Raw genomic sequence first — 24461 nt, 5'->3', positions numbered from 1 at the left:
TTGGTTTGGTGTTCATGAAGTTCTTCAGCTGTTCTTTGTCATGGAAGTATCGTATTGCACCATCTATTTTGAGTGATAGTTTTGCAGGATATATCAGTCTTGGTTGGAAATCATTTTGCTTTAGGATCTGGAATACTTCACTCCATGCTCTTCTTGACTTTATCGTTTGTGCTGAGAAGTCTGCTGTGATTCTGATAGGTTTTCCTTTATAAGTGATCTGTCTTTTCTCTCTGACAGCTTTTAATAATCTATTCTTGTGTTGGATTTCTGGGATGATGATTATTATATGTCTGGGTGTAGTTTTATTTTGGTTATGGCTGTTTGGAGTTCTATATGCTTCACTGATCCTGATGTCAGTTTCTGATCTCATGCTTGGGAAATTTTCAGCTATTACTTCTCTAAATATCCTCCTGACATCCTTCATGTTGTCTCCCTCTCTTTCATTAATCCCTATCATTCTTATGTTATTCTTCTTTGCATCGTCTTGCAGTTATTGAATTGTTGTTTCCTGGTTCCTTGTTATTTTCAAAAGATCTTTCCTTTCCTGTTCACTAGCTGAAATCCTGTTTTCAAGGTCTGAGATTCTATCTTCACTTTCATTAAGGCAGTTTTTACAACTTTCAGTGGAGTTTTTTATTTCCTGTATATCTCTGTGCATCTGCATTATGTATTCTGTTTGTTTCTTATATTGCTCGTCTAGGGATTCTATCTTTTTGTTTAGTTCCTCCAATTTTTTATCTGTGTTTTCTTTAGATATATTTAGAATCTCTTTCATTTCTTTTATCATTTCTTCTTTTATCTGGGAGATTATTTCGAGTTTGAATTTCTTTAAAGCTTCCTGGAGTTGCTTGTCAATTTCAGTGGCTATTGTGTCCGATATATGAGGTGGATGGGATATATTTTCTTCTATATACATCGCTCCTAGGGTTTCTTGAGATGGGCTGGAGGTTTGAGGTTGTAATTTGGTCTTTTGTTTTGTCATTTTCCTATATTTCTGTGTTTCAAGTGTTATTTGAAAGCTTTCTCAGGAACTGTTGAAAATCCCCTTCTATGTTTGGAGCTACTGAGACTCTGGCGCCGCGCTACCCCAAGCCATTAGGCCTACAGAACCAGTGGCCCTCCTCTGCCTGCTCAGAACTCCGCAGTTCCAGACAAGCTGGGCCTCAGGGACACTGTGCGCCCACCTGCCCCTTGGAAGCTCCACAGTTCTTCAATCGCAGCCGGGTTAGGGTACTCACCACAGGCTGCAGTGCTTCAGGAACCTGTGGACCCTCCCTGGTTGCAGAGATATCCACAGTCCTCCAGACACATGGAGAGGCCAATGCAGGCACCCCAAATCTGCCCAGCTCCTCCTCTGCAGACCAATGGCCAGGCGCGGCAGCTAAACAGGCTGGGCTAGGCTGGTAGTGTGGGCCAGCCCACCTATCGGGAGCTGAGCAGGTCTCCAAGTGAAGCCGGGTTGGGGAGGCTGATGTGGAAGCCTCAAACCCACCTCTCCCCTTCACTGCACCTGGAAGCCTGAGGGAACTCCAGCAGTCTGGGCGCAGATATCCAGAGTCCTCCAGACACGCAGAGAGGCCGGTGAGGGCACCCCAGATCTGCCCAGCTCCTCCTCTGCAGACCAATGGCCAGGCGCCGCAGCTAAACAGGCTGGGCTAGGCTGGTAGTGTGGGCCAGCCCACCTATGGGGAGCTCAGCAGGTCTCCAAGTGAAGCCGGGAATGGGGAGGCTGATGTGGAAGCCTCAAACCCACCTCTCCCCTTCACTGCACCTGGAAGCCTGAGGGAACTCCAGCAGTCTGGGTGCAGATATCCAGTGTCCTCCAGACACGCAGAGAGGCCGGTGAGGGCACCCCAGATCTGCCCAGCTCCTCCTCTGCAGGCCTATGGCCAGGCGCGACAGCTAAACAGAATGCCAAATATTTTAATAAATTGGGTGTTTTAGGAAGTGGTAAAAACTTCAGAGTCATCTTTGCTTGCATCAATTCACTTAGTGGAGCCTTCAAAGAAGTTTTTTACTTCTGCCATATGAGATCCCTGGAAGAAAGTGCCATAAGTAAGGAATAAGCACTCATTATACATAATCTCTTGCAACTTAATTTGAAATCTTTTAGACCTAGAAGTTTCAAAATGTGTGAAGAGCATATTTCCGTTGTTTAGTCATTACCCAATTGGAATGTTTTTTATAGCATCAGCATAAGAAATTCTTGGTTAGAATCTGATAATATATTTCCAATGTTTCTGCATTAGGGACATTTTAAATTCTTTATGTGATTCATGGAATCTATTGTGCATTGTTAACCAGCCCAATATATGAATTATGAAAATGACCGGGAAATAAAGAAAGAGAGAGTCAGAAAGTTCTGAGATCCGACAATTGTAGAGTAACTGAAGTATGATTCAACCTGGGAAATGACAGGAATCCATAATAGCTGCTGTGTTAACTATGACCCAAAAAATCTTGTGTACAAGTTCCCCAGGACCATGGGGGTCCAACTCTTGCCTCAGTATTTGTGAAGACAGAAGATGGAGTCAAATAAAATAATCCTCAAGCTTTAATAATTAATGTGAGGGCCAGGGATTTGGCTTAGCAGTACAAGCACCTGTCTGGCAAGCACAAGGTCATAAGTATGATCCCTAGCATCCCCCCAAAAATGTTGTCTGTATTGGTGAGCTTTGGGCTTACTTGGCATCCATTATTGATTTCAATTTCGTTGGCTCATACTAGGTCATTCAAAATATTTGTATCGTCGTTGATTCAGCTTAGAAATACATCCATTTCTTCTGTTTTTAATACTATGTAAGTAAAGATATTCAAAGTAGATAATGATGATATTCTCAATTTCCATAGGATCTTTAGGGATTACACTTTCTTAATTACTCTTTACCTGCATTTTAGTTTTTTCTTTCATCTTTTTTAAAGTTTTCTAGGGGTTATAATTTTTTCATGCTTTCAAAGAATCAACTCTTTATTAATTCTTCACATTGTTTTCTTAGTCTCGGTTGTGTTAATTTCTTCCAACTTCTTTATAATTTTCTCCTTTCACTGGGCTTTGAATTTGAAATGCTCTTCTTTTTCTGAAGTTTAAAGTGCAGTAGTAGGTTGCTTATTTGTGCTTGTTCTGCATTCCTGATGTGAGAATTGACCACTACAAGTTTTTCTCTTAGGATTGCAATCACCAAGTCCGACAGGTTGAAGAATATTGTATCTGCATTTTTATTTAAGTGTAAACACTGCTTAATTTTTGCTTTAATTTCACCTGTGACCCATTGGTTGTTCTTTAGGGTGTTATTTAATTTTCATGTGTTTATAGAGCTTTTCTAGTTTCATTTGTCATTAATTTCCAATTTCACTGCACTATGGTCAGATACTATGCATGGGATTATTTTAATCCTTGTAATTTACTTAAGCATCCTTCATGGGTTGCTGTACTTTAGAGAACATCCCATGTGCAGCTCAGAAGAATGTGTAATCTGATACTGTTGGGTAGCACACTTTGTAAATATCTATTATAAGTACATTTGTTCACAGATTTTGTTGATACTATTTCTTTGCTGACTTTTTGTCTCGTTGGGATATCTGTTTGGCACAATAGGTTATAACTATCTCCCATTACAGTTGTGTTGCTGATTATTTTTATTTTGCATGTCTATTAATATTTGTCTTATGCAATTGGGTATGCCTATGTTTACTGCTTATATATTTATGATTTTAATCACTTACTCTTGAACTTTTCCTCTAACAAGCATGTAGTGAACTTCTTTATTTATTTATTGTCATTCTTGGTTTGAATATCACATTGTCTTCAAACAAACACTTATCACTGTCTTTTTTTAGGGTTTCTTTTGCATGTAATATTATTTTCTATTCCTTGACTTTTCAGTCTATGAATTCCTTTTTGGAGTTAGATATGTTTCTTGTATACAGAATTTGGATCTTGTTTCTTGACCTATTCTGCCAATCTGTTTCTTTTGATTGGTGAATTGAGACCACTGACAATGACACCTTCACTGATATGCATTGGTTTCTCTTTGTCATGTTATTTGCCTAGTCTTGTTTCCTGGATTTTACCCTCTAATTAGTTGCTTGCCATATATGTATTTTTTTTTCTGTTGTTTTTCTTGGAATTATGGCCCTTTTTACCTTGTGTTGGGTAACTTTCATTAATCTTTCTAGTGTTGTTTTAGTGATCAAGTCAGCCGTGATTCTGGTGAACTTTCAGTAATAGTAAACCTTTTCTTTCCTCTTACAACTTTTAGTATTCTGTTCTTTTTTGAATATCTGAGGTCTTGATTAGTACATGTTGGGAGTAGATTTATTTGATTTATGGCTACTGAACTTCTATATGCTTCATTTATCTGCATGTCAGATTCTGGTCCCATGTTTGGGTAATTTTCTGCTATTCTACAAATAATCTTTTCTGTCATTTGTATTGACTTCTGCTTTTTCATTGACGCTTAGTCTTTGCAACAACTTGCACTGTTGAATTTTTATTACTTATCCTCTAGCTATTTTTAAGATATCTTTTAATTCATAATCAATGGCTTTGATCCTGTATTCAAGGTCTGACAGTCTAACTTCATTTTAATTCAAGCAGTTTTGCCAAGTTTTAATAAAATTTGTAATTTCCTGGATATCTGTTTGAATTTGTTCATGCAATCTCTGTCTTTGCTGTATTTTTTATTCCAGGTTTCCATTGTTTTCCTGTGTACCTCTATTTTTTCAATCTATGACTACCCTAGATTTGCTGAGCAATTCTTTCATTATGGCTTTCATGTCTTTTTTAACCTGAGATATTATTTCTGATTTGATTTCCTTTAGAATCTCAAGGGTGTGCTTCTTTTCTGTAGTTGCTAACAGTTCAGAAATTATGATATCTGTCTTCCATTTGCTTCTATTTCCATGATTCTTGAGCTTTTTTTTAGGAGGAAGAGAGGTGCAATGACTTTTAAGTGTGCGTAAATCTTAGATTACATTCTGCTTCTACATCCTGTCATTTTGCATTTGAAAATTTTTATATTTTGCTTTCTGTGTTGAACCTTTTAAGTTTTGGAGCAGGTAGTTATGTGACTCATATCAACCCTCTCTAGGTAATTTCTTTTCTGAAAGGAAGTCTTTTGTGTGTAGGAGGTTGTTGGCTTCTGTTTACCCCCAAAATCCTACCTTCTCATTAAACTGTGTGATATTTTAATCTATTTGGCTCAGTCCTCAGTCTTTTGGTGAAAGGTTTAAGTCTGATTATTACTCCAAAGCTTTCCAGTATTTTTACAAATGGAGAACATCTGATTACAATTACTATGACATTCAATCTAAAGTAGTATAATTAGCATCAGTAATAATATTACGCACAGTTTAGAAACTGACAAACTGTACAAATTACTAATTTTTTACTTAAACCATAGGAGCATAATATACAGATGTATAAAAAAACCAATCATAAGTTAGGAGATTGTATGCAAAATATTTCCCTTGGGTATAGTAGTTTTGCCCTGTGGTGGGAAAATTTAAGAAGGATAGTGGATAAAACAAAGATAACTTAAAAGGAAGTTGAAGCAAGACTGGAATACAAAGGATGATCACACAATCTTTGGGAAGATAAAGAAGAGGAGAGAAAAGAACGAAGGTTAAGTAAGGGATTATCTGAACTTGGTCTCCAGTTTTGAGGATGAGATTAGTTTTCTGTGACTGGAGTTCTCAGCAGTCACTTAGAAAAAAGAAAAGATAAGGAAAAAAGAAAGAAAAAATGAAAACAAAAACAAAGAAAGATAACATAAAATATAGGCGGCCTCAACCACCCACTGGTCTTCCAGAACTCAACACTGGTTCACCAAACTTAGCACGTGGTGGTTCACATTTATAATGTTGCTTTATAATTTTCCACTCTACCAGTTCCACCACTCCATCCTATGTACCCTAGTGTGTCGTATTGTGTGGCTAATGGTCCCTCCACACACCTGGTTCCACAAATGTAGGATGAAGGAACCAGGCAATTGGATTCTTATCTAAGCCAATTGCCAGTCCCAAGATACAGAGAGAGAAGCTGAATCATTCCCAGCTGTTTGCCAGTTCTGTGATGTAGGGCTAAACCTGAAATGAATTAAGAATTTTGGGCACAAACTGGGAAAAGATTTTAGTGAACTCTCTCTCAGACAAGGGACTCTTGTCTAAAACATATAAAGAATTAAAAAAACTCAAACCCCCAATATTCAAAGATCCAATCCAAAAATGGGCATCTGAGATGAATATGCACTTCTCAGATGAAGAAATGCAAATGGCAAATAAATACATGAAAAAATGTTTATCATCATTATACATTAGAGAAATACAAATTAAAACCACACTGAGATACCATCTCACTCCTGAAAGAATGGCCAGGATCAAGAAAACCAACAACAACAAATGCTGGAGAGGCTGTGGGGAAAAAGGAACTCTCCTACACTGTTGGTGGGAGTGTAGACTGGTGCAGCCTTTGTGGAGGTCAGTCTGGAGATTTCTCAAAAATCTGTGATTGGAAGTCCCATTTATTCTGGCTATTCCACTTCTAGGCATATTCCCAGAAGAACTGAAAGCATCTTACCACAGTGATATATGTGCACCTATGTTTAGAGCAGCACAATTTGTAATCACCAGATCTTGGAAACAACCCAAGTGTCCATCAACTGAGGAATGGATAAAAAAGTTGTGGTATTTCTATACAATGGAGTATTATTCAGCTATAAAGAAGGATCACATTGAGATATATATCAATAAATAGGCGCAGCTTGAGACCATACTCATAAGTGAAATAAATCAATCTCGCATGTATGAATACTGAATAGTTTCCCTAATGTAAGTAATGATTCAAATATATAAAAATATATGGTAATCATGATTCCCCATTATGTGGCCTTGAAGCCTTATAAAGTTTTCACTTATTAATTGGAAAGGCTTTATTCTGGGCTTCTTGATATGGAAATACTTGAAGCTATAGTATATGAAGTTTTATTCAAATATTTCAAGGAAAAAGACAGACACTATGGTAACTACTATTAAGTCGGGTTATTTGGTGGTGAACCATTAGTTTGCTGAAACAGTCATGCTTTGACCTGTATTGTTATATTGTTATGTCCTGTTTTATCTCAATCTCTCCCTTATTCTTTAAAAAATTATTTAGTTATTTTTTATGTTTTTTTTAATTAAGGGGAAAAATTTAAAAAAATTAGCAGGGTATATAATAGTAACTCTTTTGATTTCCTATAAACTTGTTTTGAAGTCCTGTAATACTCCCACTATCTTGTTTTGACTGATTAGACTCTGTTCCATTCTGTATGATAGTATCAAGTTTGAAGGTATAGGCAACTACTTTAAAGGCAATAAGATTCACTAAGATGCCCATTCTGGTTTGACTATTGTCTCCTTTGGAAGTCCTGTAATGTTTACAATGCTTAAGTTTTATTGGTCTTGTTCTCTACTGTTTTGTTCAACTTTATAATACCTAATGAGATAGACAATTCTTTTTAAGGAAACAAGAGACATTGTTGATAACCACTGTTGATAACCTTGTACTCTGTTTTACATAATGTGCTATGTCTATCCTTGGTTTGACTGACAGCTTTGTTTTGCCATATTTGACTTTATCCCCCCCCCCAAAAAAAAAGTAAAAAGGACTAAGGAGGTAATAAAACCCAAAATGTGTAAATTTTGTTGTAAAAAAGAGAGGGAAAAAAAAGAGTTCTAAATGATACAACAGCAAGAGTGTTTAGGGGTGTTAAATAGCTGACCATATTAATGTTTTTGGTTGGATCATTGAACACAACTGTTTGCAGTCTCACTGTTTGAGTGTCTACTTTGTATGCTTTGATACTGCGATTTGAGCAACTATCTCTAAGACAATAATATGTAATCTATTAACTGGTGATTTCTTACTGTTTTTTTTTTTTTTTTGTAGTTCTGTATTACTTGTACCCTTACACTGCTTTGTTTTGTTTTGTTTTGTTTTGTTTCTCTTTTTCCTTTTAAAAAAAATTAAAAAAAAAAAGAATTTTGGGCAGTAAGAGAATGGGGTAAATATTGATTTTATGTAAGAAAGACATAGCCTGTTAAAAAAACTATTTTCTAAGATGAATAAAACAAAACAAAAACAGAATAAAGCAGATAAGAACAAAACAATGTAATCAACACAGGGTTTCAAAACAAGAACAAGAGGAAATCAATAGTGTTTACCATAATCTCTTCTTTTTTTAAATAGTTGTCCATATCTTCACACACAATGGAGTCAAACAAGACAAAAAATATTGCAAAAGCATTCAAAACAAAAGAATTAAAGAATTATAGATCTTCACAATCAGTATGAATGAAATCATTACTACCTTGAAAACCAGTAGGAAAATCAATGACTATCATAATGTCTCTTGCTGTCTTCAAAATAGCTAACATATCTTCATATATAATGAAATTAAATAATGGGAAACAGACTACAATCAATTAAAACAAAGAATAAGCATTTCTGAACTTCAAACTAGATGATAGGAAATCAGAAATAGCTACCTTAATGTTTTGTTATCCACAAAGTAGATGTTCACACCATCAGTTGCAATAAAATCAATTCTTGTGAACCCTTCAGAACAAGTTCTAGGAATGTATAAGCCTGTACATATACACCTACACTTTCTGTATTAGAGGGAATGACGAAACAAAACAAAACAGAATACAAGAATAACAAGAAACCAAAGAGACAAATAATAATGAAGAACCCAAAACAATGACAATGTAGGCTTTCTAAACAAGGCAGAAGGAACACAATTAATGATGTCATGTTGCATAGTTACCTTCAAAAGAGTTACTCAGATTACCAGATACAAACATGAAAACTTGATCTAATCCTGTGATTGCTGACTGTTTTGTTCCAAGAACTACTAGAATTAGTAGCACAATCATTTTAGCTATTTTAAGTGTGTATATACACAAATTTATATATTTTTCTTTTTCCTTCTTTTCTCTGAGTAATCTTTTCCCCCTTTGAGTAGTTTCTTATACTCTCAAAATATTTATTATATATTTTGTATCTTATTTACTCTCTCAGTTTCTTACTCTAGGGAGACAATACAGTGTTTATACATGTGAGTTTGATTTATTTCATTTCAAAGTATGATCTCAACTCACATCTATTTATATAAAAGCCTCAATGTGATCCTTCTTTATAGCTGAGTAATATTCATATAACATACCACATCTTTTTTATTCCATTCCTCAGTTGATGGGCATTTGGGTTATTTCCAAGATTTAGCTATTACAAATTGTAATGCTGTAACATGGGTGCACATATATCAATGTGGTATTGCTGTTATCAGTTCTTTTTGGAATATGCCCAGAAGTGGAATGTCTAGGTCAAGTGAAACCTCCAATCCCACCTTTTTGAGGACCTTCAGACTGACCTTCATGGTGGTTGCACCAGTCTACATGCCCACCAAAAGTGTAGAAAAGTTCCTTTTTTCCCCACAGCCTCTCCAGCATTTGTTATTGGTGATTTTCTTGATCTTGGACATTCTTTCTCGAGTGACATCTCATCATGGTTTTAATTTGCATTTTTCTTATGACCAATGAAGCTGAACTTTTTTTCATGTATTTATTTGCCATTTGTATTTCTTTAGCTCAGAAATCTATAATCATTTTAGATGTCCATTTTTGGATTGGGTCTTTGAATTTCAGGTTTCTGACATTTTTTAATCCTTTAGATATTCTAAATAGAAGTCTTTTGTCTGAGGGATAGTTGACTAATATATTTTTTCTAAATTTATGGGTTTCCTTTATACTCTGTTGGAGATTTCTTTTGAGATGCTAAAACTTTTTAATGAGATGAGATCCTTATTATTGATTCTGGGAAGTATTTCCCATGAGGCTTCATTTTTGTTCATGAAATCTCTACTTACCCCTATGCCTTCAAGATTTCTACCTACTTTGTCTTCCAACAGATTTAGTGTTTCTGATTTAATATTTCTTAGTTAAATTTGATAATTCATATGTTTTTAAGAATCTATGCATTTCTTCTGTGTTGTCAAGCCTATGACAGTAAAGGTTTTCCAAGTAGTAACTGATGATCCTCTGTATTTCCACAGGGTCTGTGATAATTTCTCCCTTTTCATTACTTATTGCTTGAATTTTATGTTTTTCTTTCCTTTTTAAAATAACATCGGCCAGGGACTCATCAATTTTATATATTCTTGTAACAACCAACTTTTGATTCATTAATTCTTTCTATTGTTTTCTTAGTCTCTATTGCTTTAGTATCTGCTCTGATCTTTATAATTTCTTCCCTTCTTTTGGCTTTGCACTTAACTTGTTCTTCTTTTTCTAGGTATTTGAGGTGTAGCATCAGGTTGTTGATTTGCTTTCATTCTGTTTTCCTGATGTGGGAATTCTCTGCAATAAATTTCCCTCTGAGGACTGCTTTAATTGCATCCCCGAGGTTCCATTAATTTTATTTGTATTTTCATTTGCTTGTAGATATTTTTTAATTTTTTCTTCAGTTTCCACTCTGACTTATTGATTGTTTAGGGGTGAATTCTTTAATTTCCATATGTTTATGGAGTTTTTGCAGCTTCTTTTGTCATTAATTTCTAGTTTCATGGCACTGTGATCTAATAATATGCATGAGATCATTTCAATATTTTTGTATGTACTTAAGCATGTTCTCTGGGTTAGTATATGTTACAGTATAGTCTCTATTTTAGAGACTTTCCTGTGTGCAGCTGAGAAGAATGTATATTCTTATGTCGTTGGGTGGAACACTCTGTATACATCTCTTAAGAACATTTGTTCACATGCTTGAAACAGTTCTGTCGTTTTCTTTGCTGACTTTTGTCTAATTGATTTATCTCTGTGTGTCAATGGGGCTTTAAAGTCTGCCTTTCTAATTGCATTATTGATTACATGATTTTTTCATTTCTATTAATATTTTTTTGTGCTCCCATATTTGGTGTGTATATATTTGAAATTGTTATCTCTTCCTCTTCAGGTTTTCCCTAACCAGTGTGTAGTCTCTTTTGATCTTTGTCTCTTTTGATCACTCTTGGTTTGAAGTGCACATTGTAAACAGAATAACTATCCCTGAATTTTTTGGGGGTGGATTTCTGTTGCATGGTGTATTGTTTTCCATCATTTCACATTTAGTCTATGATTTGGACTAGATGGGTTTTGGAGTAGATGGGTTTCTTGTTGTATACAGCATATGGTTGGAGGCAGTTTCTTAATCATTTTGCCAATCAGTTTCTTTTGGAGTAGATGGGTTTCTTGTGTACAGCATATGGTTGGATGCAGTCTCTTGATAATTTTGCCAATCAATTTCTTTTAATTGGTAAATTCAGGCAATTTACATTAGTGGTTGAAAGTTATATATATTGGCTTAGTTTGTCATGTTATCTTTCTGCTCTTGATTCTTTACCTTTCCCTTCCATTTAATTGTTTTCCTTGCATAGTGTTTTTTCTTCTGTTGATGTTCTTGAGCTGGTAGTTATGTTTATGTTTATCTAGAACATTTTTCATTATTCTTTTTAGGGTGGGTTTTGTGATCATGAAGTTCTTCATTTGTTCTTTGTCATGGAAGTATCTTATATCTCCATCAATTTTGAAGGTCAATTATGCAGGGTACATCAGTCTGGGTTGGAAGTTGTTATCCTTTAGGATTTGAAATAGTTCACTTCGCGCTTTTCTTGACTTGATTGTTTGTCCTCCTTAATTTTTTTAACTATGTCTTTAGATATGTTCAGTTCTTTTATTACATTTATTCTCTTACCTGGGATATTATTTCTGATCCAATTTCCTTTACAGCTTCATGGAGTTGTCCTTACTTCAATTGCTATCATTTTCAGATGTTTCCTGTATATGGTTTACATTTTCTTCTATGTCCATATCTCCTAGGCTTGTCTTGGATGGGCTGGATGTTTGCATTTTGCCCTTTCATTTTGTCATTTTCCTGTATTACCCCAGAGAAGTTGAATGCAAGGTCTCAGTTACTTCCTGGGTTGAGGATATCTGTTCATACTGCAGGGAGCTTCTCCAGTGGCATGGGCATCATTAGTTAGGCCTTATCAGGTATCTACTTGAAGACTCCTCAATTGTGTGGAGTATGCTGGGTGGGCCTTCAGCATACCCGATGTGGTATTGTGAGGTTTCCTGGCTGCCTGAGGTTGCTGGATGTACTGAATGGCTCTGAAATGTGTAGGTAGAAGGTAGAATAGCTAGATGGAGTGCACTGTGCAGGTCTTCAACTCGACCAGATGGCACACCAAAGCTCCACAGCTGCTAGGTGCCACTAGGTGTGGCCCTACCGGGTTCCCAGGGAGGTGCCGAGGTTTCACGACTGAGTGGGGTTCTTTGGGTGAGACTTTGGCTCATGCCACCAAGCTTAGGTGATTCCATGGCCACTCACATTCACTGAGCAGAGTCCAACCGGGCCCTGAGGGGCCTACTTTTAGGTTCAAGGCTGAATGAGGAGGCTGGGCATGGTCCTACCTGCTTCCGAGTGAGGCACTGAGGTTGCACAACTGGATGGATACATTGTGTGTGCCTTTGACTCTAAAAAAACTATGGTTTTGGATGCATCTTTCCTCTAAAATTTATTTTGAAATTCAGTTTAAATTTTATTTCCATTAAATCTTGGTTAATAATCAGTTACAAAGTACTCCTCTCAGGACTGAATAAATGATTCAGTGAAAGAAGCTTTACAGAGAGATCATCTAAATTTTTATGTGTCTTCATTCACATTAAGTGTCCAACTGGAAAATGGAGCAATAAGACATGAACCTTGAAACTGAAAATTTCAGCCTCCAAAGGTACCAATTACCTGAAGACTGAATACCAGTTAAACCTATACGCCTCTGGTGTAGAATTTCAATTTAGCAATTGGGCATTGTTTTTATGAATAAGTTTGTGATAATTTGTGTCACAGCTATAAAAGAATAACACACACTCCTTATAAAAGATCATTGGATTTCCAACATCTTAATAGATCATACACATTTAATTGACAAGAACAATGAACAATTAATTTGAGAGGTCATGCTATAATGGCAATAACTGTTAGCTTTCCATTCATGATTTGGATCTCACTGTAGCCTCATAAGCAAGGTACATAATGTACCTTGTGGATCCTAAAAATCAGATTCAGAAATTATACTTTTGTTAATATATTCAATATATGTATTCATCTAGCAGTGTGGTGGAATCATTACATATTAACTCAGAACTAAAATTTATAATTTTAATAAGCAATTAGCCTTGTTTGAAAAGAAATCTTGTATCCATGACTAAACCATAATTTAAAGCAAAGTCATTCAATAGATTTGGAAAAGCATCCATTTTTATAAGGGATATTAAAGTTGTAACTAATCACAGATAAATAGAATTTTTTTCCATATGTGTGAATAAATTAAAACAACAAGAAATATCAAATCATTTATTTATTAATATTTAAACCAACCAGATATTTTTACATTTGGTCAATTATAGAATGTGAAAAATAAATTTAAAGTTAGAGTTTTAGTATAAAGAACAGATAGAATTAGATTCTGCTGTTGTTTTCCTTTAATTCTCAGTATCCTTGGTCTCTTTATGATGTCACCTCTATACCTCACTAATGTGAATTTACATTCCATTAAGTCCTGGCCAAGTCATAGGTGGGAAAAAATGTCTGTACCAAGATTGTAAGTTCTTTTGTCACTTTTTTTTTGTTTTGTTTTGAAATAATCAAATACTTTTCTAAGCATATTCTCTTTGTTCTGAGGTGATATTTTCATGTTATTATTATGCCACCTACACACACAAATAAATGTATTTAAATAGAGATCTACATGCTAAAGCAACATCATAGGTTACTTGGTCTGAGACTTAGTTCATGTACTTCACCAAAATAGGAGGTTTTGGTTGTGTTTTTCATTGACTTGTAAGTCTTAAATAGTTTTCCTTTATACTGGATACTAGGCCAAACACAATAAAGGATTCTTAAGGGAATGGTATGGTATCCTAATGGTTCTTAAGGGAACTGGTATCCCTGGAATCCTGGACATTTCTGAGAAACTGTTTTATGTATATCACTGTTATTAAGGAAGTCTGTTGAACTTTAAAGAGTATAGTAAATGTTAAACCTTTAGAGTTGAGCAGCCCTACATAAGACCAGCCAATCATTTATTATATTTTCCTTTATTTGAACACACAGCAGGATCTCATAAAGAGTATGAGTTAGTCTTCTTTTGCTACATAACAAATTATCATAAACTTAGTCATATAAAATGACACAATGCTATCTTGAAATTCTATATGTCAGAGGCTCAAGGTTTAACTGGTCCCTCTGCTCAGGGATTCATTTTTCAGGATACTTTCTTCACAGATTAAAGCTCCCACATAGTTGATGACTTGTGAGACTTAATCTTTCAGCTTCCAAACTTATGCCTTACTGCTCCATTTTCTCACTGGATATTAAGCTGGATTAAAGTACAGGTTGAAAAATTCTTAGTATGTGATATTACACTGCTATATAGAATAGATTATTTTGACATGACAAGTTTGATGAATACAGTTTCCTTATACTGAATTTGTTTTCTGTTATAATGAGACAGGAAAATAATGTTATAATTATTTAAATATTTTCATAGAAAAATGGTGAAGGAATGGATTTTTAAACTGTAAAAGAAAGAATGGCTAGATTTTATAGGAAGGATGACCCATAAGCCTTAAAAATGAAATGGGTTTTCCACAGACAATTTTGTCTATTTTGTTATAACATACTCATAAAAGAGCAATTTTGCATATGCTTGTCGTTACTCTTGAAGGTAGGCATCTGTGTTTTAATGTCTGCCTCTCCATTGTAATGCTACATCTAAATCACTTTAACATGCTTTAACTTACATCATAAAGCATCACATGAGATCAGAAAATTATACTTTGATACATGTATACAATATTTTAGTTTAAATCAGATATGTATGTATTTCATAAATATTTTTAGTTAATTATGTGAAAACATTGAACTACTTATGACCAGCCTTTTAGCAGTGCATTATTATATCCAGAGCCTCTATTTTGGCCAACAGCAAACCAGAACTTATTTTATGTGACTTCATATTTGACACCTATGCACTGATCAAAAATTTACTTTTTCTCTGCTCTCCTAGCTTCCGGTAATCACCAATATATTCTCAACTTCTGTGACAACAGTCATTCTCTATTCCACCTATGATTGGGATAATCTGTCTGTACCCGATTTATGTTACAAAGCCTCCATTCAAATTTCTTGTTAGATATAGAGCTAAATTGTTTTGCTTGAGCTATTTGTCAGTTTTTGAAGTAGATTCCTCTTGCTTTAAAGTTCTCTTAATGTACTGATTTTGCTGTATCTCACAGATTTTTGGTATGATGATTTTCATTTATTTCATTAAAATTTGAATTTTACCTGTGAATTTATTTTTATTTTGTATTAGGTCTATTGGTACAATTTAGAGATATACATAATGATCATTTGCATCATAGGGAATTTGTATTCATGCATAATATATTCTCATTCATCTTTTTTCCCAATTAAAGGGAAATTCAACCCATTTCCCTTTCTTATTTACAAGTTTGTTTTCATTTTTTCTTTCTTCACCTATTGGTAGGTTCTTCCTTCACCTATTGTTACTGTTAGAGTAAGTTAATTCCCATGTTATTTACATAGTAATAGAAGATTCTCTTACTATTGATTTCTAGGAATTTTTCTTGCATGATGAACAGGAAAGAAAGAAATTTTTGATTTAAAAAAATTGTTCAATCTTACTCTGTAGCCTGTAATATCATATAGCTTGGAGAATATTCCATATATCATTAAGATAGAATGTTGTATAGTTTTCTGTTCAATGCATTTGGTTTAGGGTGCACTTTAAGTCTATCAATAAGCTTCTTTCTTTATAATATGTTTTTATGTTACTGCAAATTTTAGTGTTTTATTACACTTACAACTTTTGTTTTTTCTGATAGGTAGAATTACACTTCATTTTAAAAAATCAATGAAATTGACACAGAACTTCAGTATAAGAAAGGATGAAATTAACCATCACTACCATTTCTCTTGTTTTGTTCAAAATAGCTACCCATACCATCAGAAATAGTAAAATCAAACAAAATAAAACAATAAAACAAAATTGAAATAAAGTATTACAAGACTAGCTTTGTTCTGATTGGTTTGGTTTGTTTTTATTCTCTTTAAAGTAAAAAAATATAATTATACCTAATGTAATAAAAATTATACTGTATATTCTTATTCCATCCATTTAACATCTCTATTTTAATAGATGTCACTGTATATTCTATTTATCAAATCATGTTTTATATACACATAAAAATTTGACGTCTTTTTCAATTTTTAAGCTTTTATATCTTTATAAAATAAAATATAGTTAGGATTAAAACACAATGAAAATGATACAATTGAGTGCTTTCTTCACGAGACTGTCTTGTCTCTTCTGTTGAAATTGGAACAGACATTTATTCATCCCTATTTTACTGATTATAAATAATTTTATATAATAATGAAGATCTGAGAATTTAAAAATATTTACCTATGTGTCAGTAGAAGCTATTAATGTATAACAATGAGCATTAGAGTAATTTTGAAAAATTAATTAAATATTTTCCATTTTATTTTAATAGCCAAAAAATAAACTTTGGGACATATGACAATTATATTCCAGGTAAGAAAGAGTTTGATATTTATATTGTAAAATATGCATGAATAATTTCAGGATTAAATTGTCATCTTTCATTTAAAATGATAAATCAAAAATTGACAGAATGCAATTGATTATTGTTTTCTTTTCCAAGTTAAATTCCTCAGGGAATCAGGGAACACTTTCTACTTTTTGTCTTAAACCTAAAAAAGGATAAGAAAACACATTCATTAATATAAAAGTGGACATATTTAAATGTTAGAAGTCATCTAGTCAAGTAATCTTATAATTAAAAATCAGTATAGAAATTGCTCAATCTCTCACCCAGTTTCATTTACTTCACTGCTGATAGATTACATCCAATTTATAGTTGGTCAAAAAAGTCCTTTATAGATAATACTAGAGTAATTAAGTTATTTTATTATCAAGTGATTTTCCTTCATATATTGAAGATCACAGTGAATTTCAAATTACTCAATTTTCATAAAAGTAAGCTATAATTTGAACAATTTTATTCATCTGTACATGTATTTCACTTAGTACCATCACAATTCTTTTTAATTTTTAGCAACTGAATATAAATTGTGCATTTTTTCATTCTCATTTAAGTCAGCGAATTAAGCAAAAAATCATGGAATCAACAACACTTTTCCCTGGCTTTTCCCAAACCACAACGACCAGGAAAAAAAAGGCGAACAATACCTTCCCAACTAAATAAAAGTGTACCTCCTCCTGTAAGTATTGAAACAACATGTATTTTTACTGATTAAGAATTATTTTTCAATAAGCATGTGAAATCATACACAGTTGTTACACATTATGCCTCAGAGCTGAACAGACAATTTCTATGATGATGGAAGTATTTTATATCTTGCAGTGCTATGAAGATGTTGTGCCTTTTTTTCTTTTTACTAAGACTGTGTCTTACTATAGTTCAAGGTAGCCCTGAACTCACTATGTAGCCCACAGTGGCCTACATCATGGCAAATCTCCCTTCTCAGCCTACCAAGTGCTGGGATTCCAGGTGTGCACCACCGTGCCCTGGCAATGAAGCTGTTGAACACTTGAAATAATTCTAGCGAAATTGAGGAGTTGCATTTCGTATTTAAATTAAATTTAATTGAAGTAAGATAATCTTAAATCATACCTGCTTTGTAATGCCATAATTGACAACACATTTAAAAGTAATTCAAGACTTACTACTCAGATAAGGTCAATGTATCTTATCTTCATTTCATTTTATCACTTACGTCATGCCTTTTACTTAGTTGTCCTTCATTGTATCAAATATCTACAAGACACATAGAAATTTAGCTGCTCTATTTGACAGTTAATATGCACCCTGGAGAAATGTTGATTATCAGAAGAAAATCCTTTATTACAACCTTGGGATTGCAGTATGCTCTGAGGAAGATTTAAAGTTTCCTTTGCTCATATAATATACAATTCAGGATTCTGAATATTGAATAATAAACACCTCACAATATTTCTGAAGTGTCCATGGGGCAGAAAAGTATAAAACAAAAGTGTTCTCAACTTGAATACATCACCAAATCTTTTTTGTCCTTGTTGTTTGTTTGTTTATTGGGAAAGAAAGTCCATCAGTAATGATCAGCTTTCTTTGCTTATTTCCTTTACTCAGCTTATTCTTCTATTGTGTAAATATACCATTTGCTAAAAATCTGCATATATTTCATTAGTGATTCAAAATAAAACATACCATGATATCTACTGAGTGTTAGAGATTATTCATTTCTGTTACCTGCTATTTTGCCACGTAGAAGGTATTTTAGACTTCTAATAACATTTTTAAGCATTCTAGTTTCTAGAGACTTTGAAAGTGAGAACAGATATCAAGACATGCTTAAACCTAAAACTATTAGATTATTATGCTACTTCTGAATTTATGTAGAACTGGATAGTGGCCAAGATATTTCAAGCATTATGAGGAACAATAAGTCAAAAACATCAAAAGCTTTTCCTGTTTGTAAAGTGAGGTTCTAATATATAATGGGTCAGTTAATATCTCTATGAATATTAACATAAAATCTTAAGGTAGTTATGAAGACTACCTAAATTATAATAGGCTCAAAATGAATTGTAACTAATAATTTATATAAAAAATAATGAAATTCATAACAAAAAAATTGAAAATCTACCATTTATCAACATTTAAATAAAATAACTGAAATTTTTATAGTTGAAACTAAAATTTAATTGGCTAAGCACTGCATGGCTTGCAATTTTTTATTTATTCCTCATTACTCTAATCAATACTTCTTTTAGACCGTCGATGAAGAAAAAGTAAAAAGCGAAGATAGACGACCATTATGGATGCATCGGTCTCTAACAAAAATTTCCGAAAGACCATCTGTTTATTTAGCTGCAAGAAGAAAATCTCTACCCAAACCAGCTCCTTCCCCAAAGGCCGATTCTGTACCTCCAAAAGCAGAGAAGAAAAAATCAGAATCAGAAGCAAAGCTTAAGGCAGATGAAAAGAAAGACAAGGATTCAGACAAAGAAGCTAAAGGTGAAAAGGCAGAGCCAAAGAAAAGTAAAAAAGGTTCAAAGGAAGCCAAAAGTTCTGGCTCAGAATCTGAAGGTGAAAAGGCTGGGGCAAAGAAAGATGCCAAAAAACCTGCAACAGCTGCAAAGGAAGGCAAAGGTTCTGGCTCAGAATCTGGAGGTGAAAAAGCTGGGGCAAAGAAAGATGCCAAAAAACCTGGAAAAGCTGCAAAGGAGGGCAAAGGTTCTGGCTCAGAATCTGGAGGTGAAAAAGCTGGGGCAAAGAAAGATGCCAAAAAGCCTGGAAAAGCTGCAAAGGAGGGCAAAGGTTCTGGCTCAGAATCTGGAGGTGAAAAAGCTGGGGCAAAGAAAGATGCCAAAAAAACTGGAAAAGCTGCAAAGGAAGGCAAAGGTTCTGGCTCAGAATCTGGAGGTGAAAAAGCTGGGGCAAAGAAAGATGCCAAAAAGGGTAAAAAGGATGCCAAGAAGGGTAAAGATTCAGCTACAGAATCTGAGGATGGAAAAGGCGGGGCAAAGAAAGATGCAAAGAAAGGTAAGAAAGATGCAAAGGGCAAGGAAGAAACTACAGATTCAGAACCTGAGAAGGGAGACAAAAAGGGTGGGCCAAAGAAAAGGGATCAATCAAAAGACTCCAAAAAAGGTGCAAAAAAGAAAGATGAAAAGAAGCCAGGTGCTTCAGAAAGTGAATCAAAGGACGCCGGCAAGAAAGAGGCCAAGAAAGATGCCAAGAAAGATGGCAAGAAAGATGCCAAGAAAGAAGCCAAGAAGGACACCTCAGGGTCTTCTGTAGGGAAGAAGGATGACAAGAAAGGTGCCAAGAAAGATGCCAAGAAAGATGCCAAGAAAGATGCCAAGAAAGATGCCAAGAAGGGCAAATAGGCCCTGGGTAATAATTCCACTGGACAGTACCAGGGAAATGCTTATGGGTTTGAAGCAATGTCAACACTCTAAAACTGAATCTAGCATGAAAAAGAGGCTTTAAATCTTAGTCATATACATTTTACAAGGGATTGAAAGAAAAATACACCATGGAACCATAATGTATTAATAAAATTTGTGGAAGACTTTTATAAATATTAATGGAGAATCCATTGGGAACCTTGGAAAATATTATGCTACATTAGAAGACATGGATTATCAGACATCTCTAGAAAGACTTAAAAGTTGATATGAATAAATGTGGAGAATATAAGGCAATCTGTGGAAAGAAAAACATTTAATCTTTGCTGAAGACGTTTTAAGTTCAGGAAGGAGCATTTTATAGCTATACATTTAAACCATTTCAAGATGCATTAATAAATTTAATGAAGAACTATAGGAGTGGCAAAAAATGTGAAACCACTTTGAACTAAGTACAAATCAGAGATAATGTCAAAAATTAGACAAATGGAAGGCAAAGGAGAATCAATCAAAGAAAACAAGGAAAAAACCCATGAATATCATCATTTGCCTGTATTTACTAGTGAACCAGTGTCACCATTTTTGAGGTTGAACTAATGATTACCATGTTTTTGGTTGTTGACTGTTTCACTTCTAAGTCAAGATGCACATAAATGGTAAGTTAATGTTGATTTATTTTATTAAATGATTTAATCCATTAAATAATTTAAATGATGCATTGCTGCTTTTAAAAGAACTATGAAATTTATTGATATTTTATTAATTTATATCAGTTTTTCTCATTACAACAAATATTTGAACATGAAAATGTTACCAAATCAATGAGATTTTAACAAGTGTCCATGAAAAAGTTAAGAGAATTAAGAATTTTTTATGGTGCTTTATGTTGTATAACCTTAACCTTCATTTATCACTTTATTTTAAAAAATAAAGTTACTAGCCTCCATTTAAAGATTGAAAATCAAAATCATCAAAATTACTGAGAAAATATTAAATGTGATATAAAAAGAGTGCCTTGATATATTGCTTAATTCTCAGACAGAACTTAGCAGAGATGAATAGATATAATACATAAAATTGTTTAGACATAAGAACAAGTAACTTTTTATCTTTATACCACATGAAACTCTCTAGTAACTCCCAAGTCCTATTTATGTGAGAAAAATCAAGACGAGCAAACAAACTACAACACTAGTTATCTTGCCAGTTTAGTGGCAGCTAATTTATTTAGATTTTATACATTTAATATCAGTTAATGTCAATGTTACTGCCGAGCTTATTGATTTTCCTCCTCCCCTTTTATACTTCTTAATACAAATTGTCAGACAAAATGAAGATTTTCCTTAACCTTAAGGGGAATGGAATGCTTTGTATTTCCCTTGGTCTTATCATCAGCCAGTCTTCTCTGGATGATAAGGTATAATTGTTTTGATTGGTCACTAAGCTTTGGGTCCTGTCCCTTATGAATCAGGAAGTAAGGATTATTTGCTTTTGAACTTAGAGTTTGTTAAAGAACACCACATTATTAATGTGGGTTATTTTAACAAATTGTGGCATTCCTGTTTCTCTATTCTCTACTCCCTTTACGACCTCTTTCCCTTAACCTTGACTTAATATTTTCTTTCTTTGAATAATCATTCTGAATCTTCTTTTCTTCTTTAAAAATATCCTAAAACTATTTTCAAGAAGATGCAAATATTTTTGAATTTATTTTATTTTAGCATGGAAAAAAAAACCATGATACATAATTTCAAAATAAAATAACAGATTACAGTGTATAATATGTCTAATTATCTTTAAATTAGTTGCTCAGATTAAATGATATAGGCGTGAAAAAGTAATCCAATAATGAAAGAAAAAACACTCTTTTATGAACTAATAGAGATTAGCAGTATAATTATCTATCATATAGAAATATATAAATATCCTTCCTTTCTACTTTTCTGCTTTGCTCTTTCATTTTGAGCAATTTCTTCCCCTTTCACTTTAATAGTATTTATTGTACATTTTGGATCTTATTTACTCTTTCAGTTGTTTACACTAGGGAGACAATATGACATTCACATGTGAGTCAGATTTATTTCACTTACGATTATGGTCTCAAGTTGTATCCATTTACGATAAAAGTCTCCAGTGTGTCCTTGTGTATAGCTGACCAGTACTTCATTGTGTAAAAATACATTTTTTTATCTGTTCTTTGGTTAATTGATAGCATTTGTTATTGGTTGATTGCTTGATGATGATAGTTATATCTGAAGTAAAATGAAACCTCAGTGCTTTAATTCGCATTTCTCGAATGACCAAAGATGTTGAACATTTTTTCATGTAATTATATGCCATTTGTATTTCTACATTTGAGAAGTGTGTATTAATCTCAAGCCAATTTTTAGAGTGGGTCTTTGAATTTGGGGGTTCTATTTTTTTTTAATTCTTTATATGTTCTAGAGAGAAGTCTTTTCTTTGAGGAAAAGCTGTCTAATTTTTTTTCCCCATTTTGTGGATTGTTTTTTCACTCTGTTGGTTATTTCTTTTGAGCTGAGAAATCTTTTTAATAAGATCCCAGTTGTTGATTCTTGGAAATTTTCCAATGCAATTTGATTTTTATTCATGAACTCTCTGCCCTCCCTATGTCTTCAGGATTTCCACCTACTTGTCTTCCAGTAGATTATTGCTGTATTAATATTTAAATCTTTGATCCATTTTAAGCTTATCTTAGTTCATGGCGATAGCTGTCACTCTAGTTTTAGTCTTTGGCAAGTGGAAAATCAGTTTTTCCAGCACTATTTATGATCTTCCTTCCAGTGAACATTTTGCCCACTTTGTCAACATTAAGGTGTTTCTTCTCTAGGCTTGCTTGCGATGGGCTGGAGTTTTTAGATGAATACTGAGTTCTCAGATGAAGAAATACAAATGGCAATTAAATAAATGAAAAAAGATTCAGCCTCCTTAGTCATTAGAGAAATGCAAATTAAAACAAACTGAGATCCCATTTCACAATAGAAAGAATGGCCAGTGTCAACAAAATTACCAAAAACAAATACTGGAGAGGCTGCAGGGATAAAGGAACTCTTCTGCACTGTTGGTGGGAGTAAAGACTTGTGCAACCACTGTGGAGGTCAGTCTGGAGATTCCTCAGAAAGCTGGATTGGAAGTTCCTTTGGACCCAGCTATTTCATTTCTGGACATATTCCCAGAAGAACCGAAAACATAATATAAGAGTGATATATGTGCACCCATGTTTACAGCAGCACAATTTGTAATAGCCAGATCTTGGAAACAAGCTAAATGCCCATCAACTGAGGAATGGATAATAAATATGTGGTATTTTTACACAAGGAAGTACTACTCAACTATAAAGAATGATCACATTGAGATATTCAAAAATAAATGGATGCAAATTGAGACCACACTCTTAAGTAAAATAAATCAAACTCACATGTGTAAACACTGTATAGTCTCCCTAGTATAAGAAATGGTAAAAGTAAGTAAGATTTTAATGGATATCATGAATTAACATATTGCTTTGAAATCTTATAATGTTTGCATTCATTGATTAGATTGGTTTTATTTTGTTTTGTTTGATTTTATTAGGTATGATAGTATAAGCAGCTATTTTTAAGAAAACAAGATAATATGGTAGCCATTGCAGATTTGCTTTCATCTTGATTTGAAGTCCTACCATGCTTTTGTTCTTCTGTTTTGATTGGTTGTATCCTGTTTTGTCTTATTAGATTTTATTATGTGTGATGATATACACAATTTTTTTTTTAAGGGAAAGGAGCCCTCTAGATATTATAGTACTCATTGTTCATTCCCTGTTATTTGGTTTTGAATGCCCCGTAATGCTTTCATTCTGTTGAATGGTTTTATACTATTTTGTTAAGTTTGATATTATTGTGTGTGAAGATATGCTCAATTGTTTCAAAGAAAAGAGACGTTATGGTAGCTACTGTTGATATCTGGTTGTTTGGTTGTGAAGTACTGTTTTGCTTGCATGGCTCTGTTCTGATTTTCTTTGCTCTGCTGTCTTTTGTTTTATTCTCTTTAAAATAAAAACGTGGTATTTGTAGTTGCATCTGTATCTTGCAGTGTACTCTAATGATCTTCAGGATTGTTTTATTTCCAGTACCATGCTCTCTAGCGTAATTTCAGGTCAGAGACTGTGATTTCCATTGCCTTGCCTTTATCACCCATGAATTCCTTTGTTATTCTGGAGCTGCTCCATTTCCAAATGAATTTTGGACATGTTTACTCTAGATCTGGAAGGTATGCTAAAGGTATTTTAATAGGGATTGCCTTATGTTTCCTTACCAGCTTTGGAATTATGGTCATTTTCACAATGTCAGTTCTTCCTATCTAAGA

The 24461-nt window shown here is 33.8% G+C and overlaps 1 protein-coding gene across 1 annotated transcript in view; it reads left to right on the top strand.

The window, feature by feature from the left end:
- The first annotated feature begins 13626 nt into the window (after positions 1-13626).
- Cylc2 (cylicin 2) overlaps positions 13627-24461 on the top strand; it is a 33896-nt gene continuing 23061 nt past the window's right edge. Inside the window, exons 1-4 of the mRNA XM_063239735.1 lie at positions 13627-13679; positions 16657-16697; positions 17283-17407; positions 18960-20755. Coding sequence (XP_063095805.1) covers positions 13663-13679; positions 16657-16697; positions 17283-17407; positions 18960-20078 — 1302 coding nt within the window. The 5' untranslated portion in view covers positions 13627-13662 and the 3' untranslated portion in view covers positions 20079-20755. The remainder of the gene's footprint in view (positions 13680-16656; positions 16698-17282; positions 17408-18959; positions 20756-24461) is intronic.

The sequence above is a fragment of the Cavia porcellus genome, unplaced genomic scaffold (assembly GCF_034190915.1).
Source record: "Cavia porcellus strain 051 isolate PalLab524CR breed Dunkin Hartley unplaced genomic scaffold, mCavPor4.1 scaffold_1, whole genome shotgun sequence".
In the NCBI taxonomy this organism is placed as follows: domain Eukaryota; kingdom Metazoa; phylum Chordata; class Mammalia; order Rodentia; family Caviidae; genus Cavia; species Cavia porcellus.
Note: the sequence above shows the minus strand (reverse complement) of the source record. Positions and strands in the feature narration are given on the sequence as shown.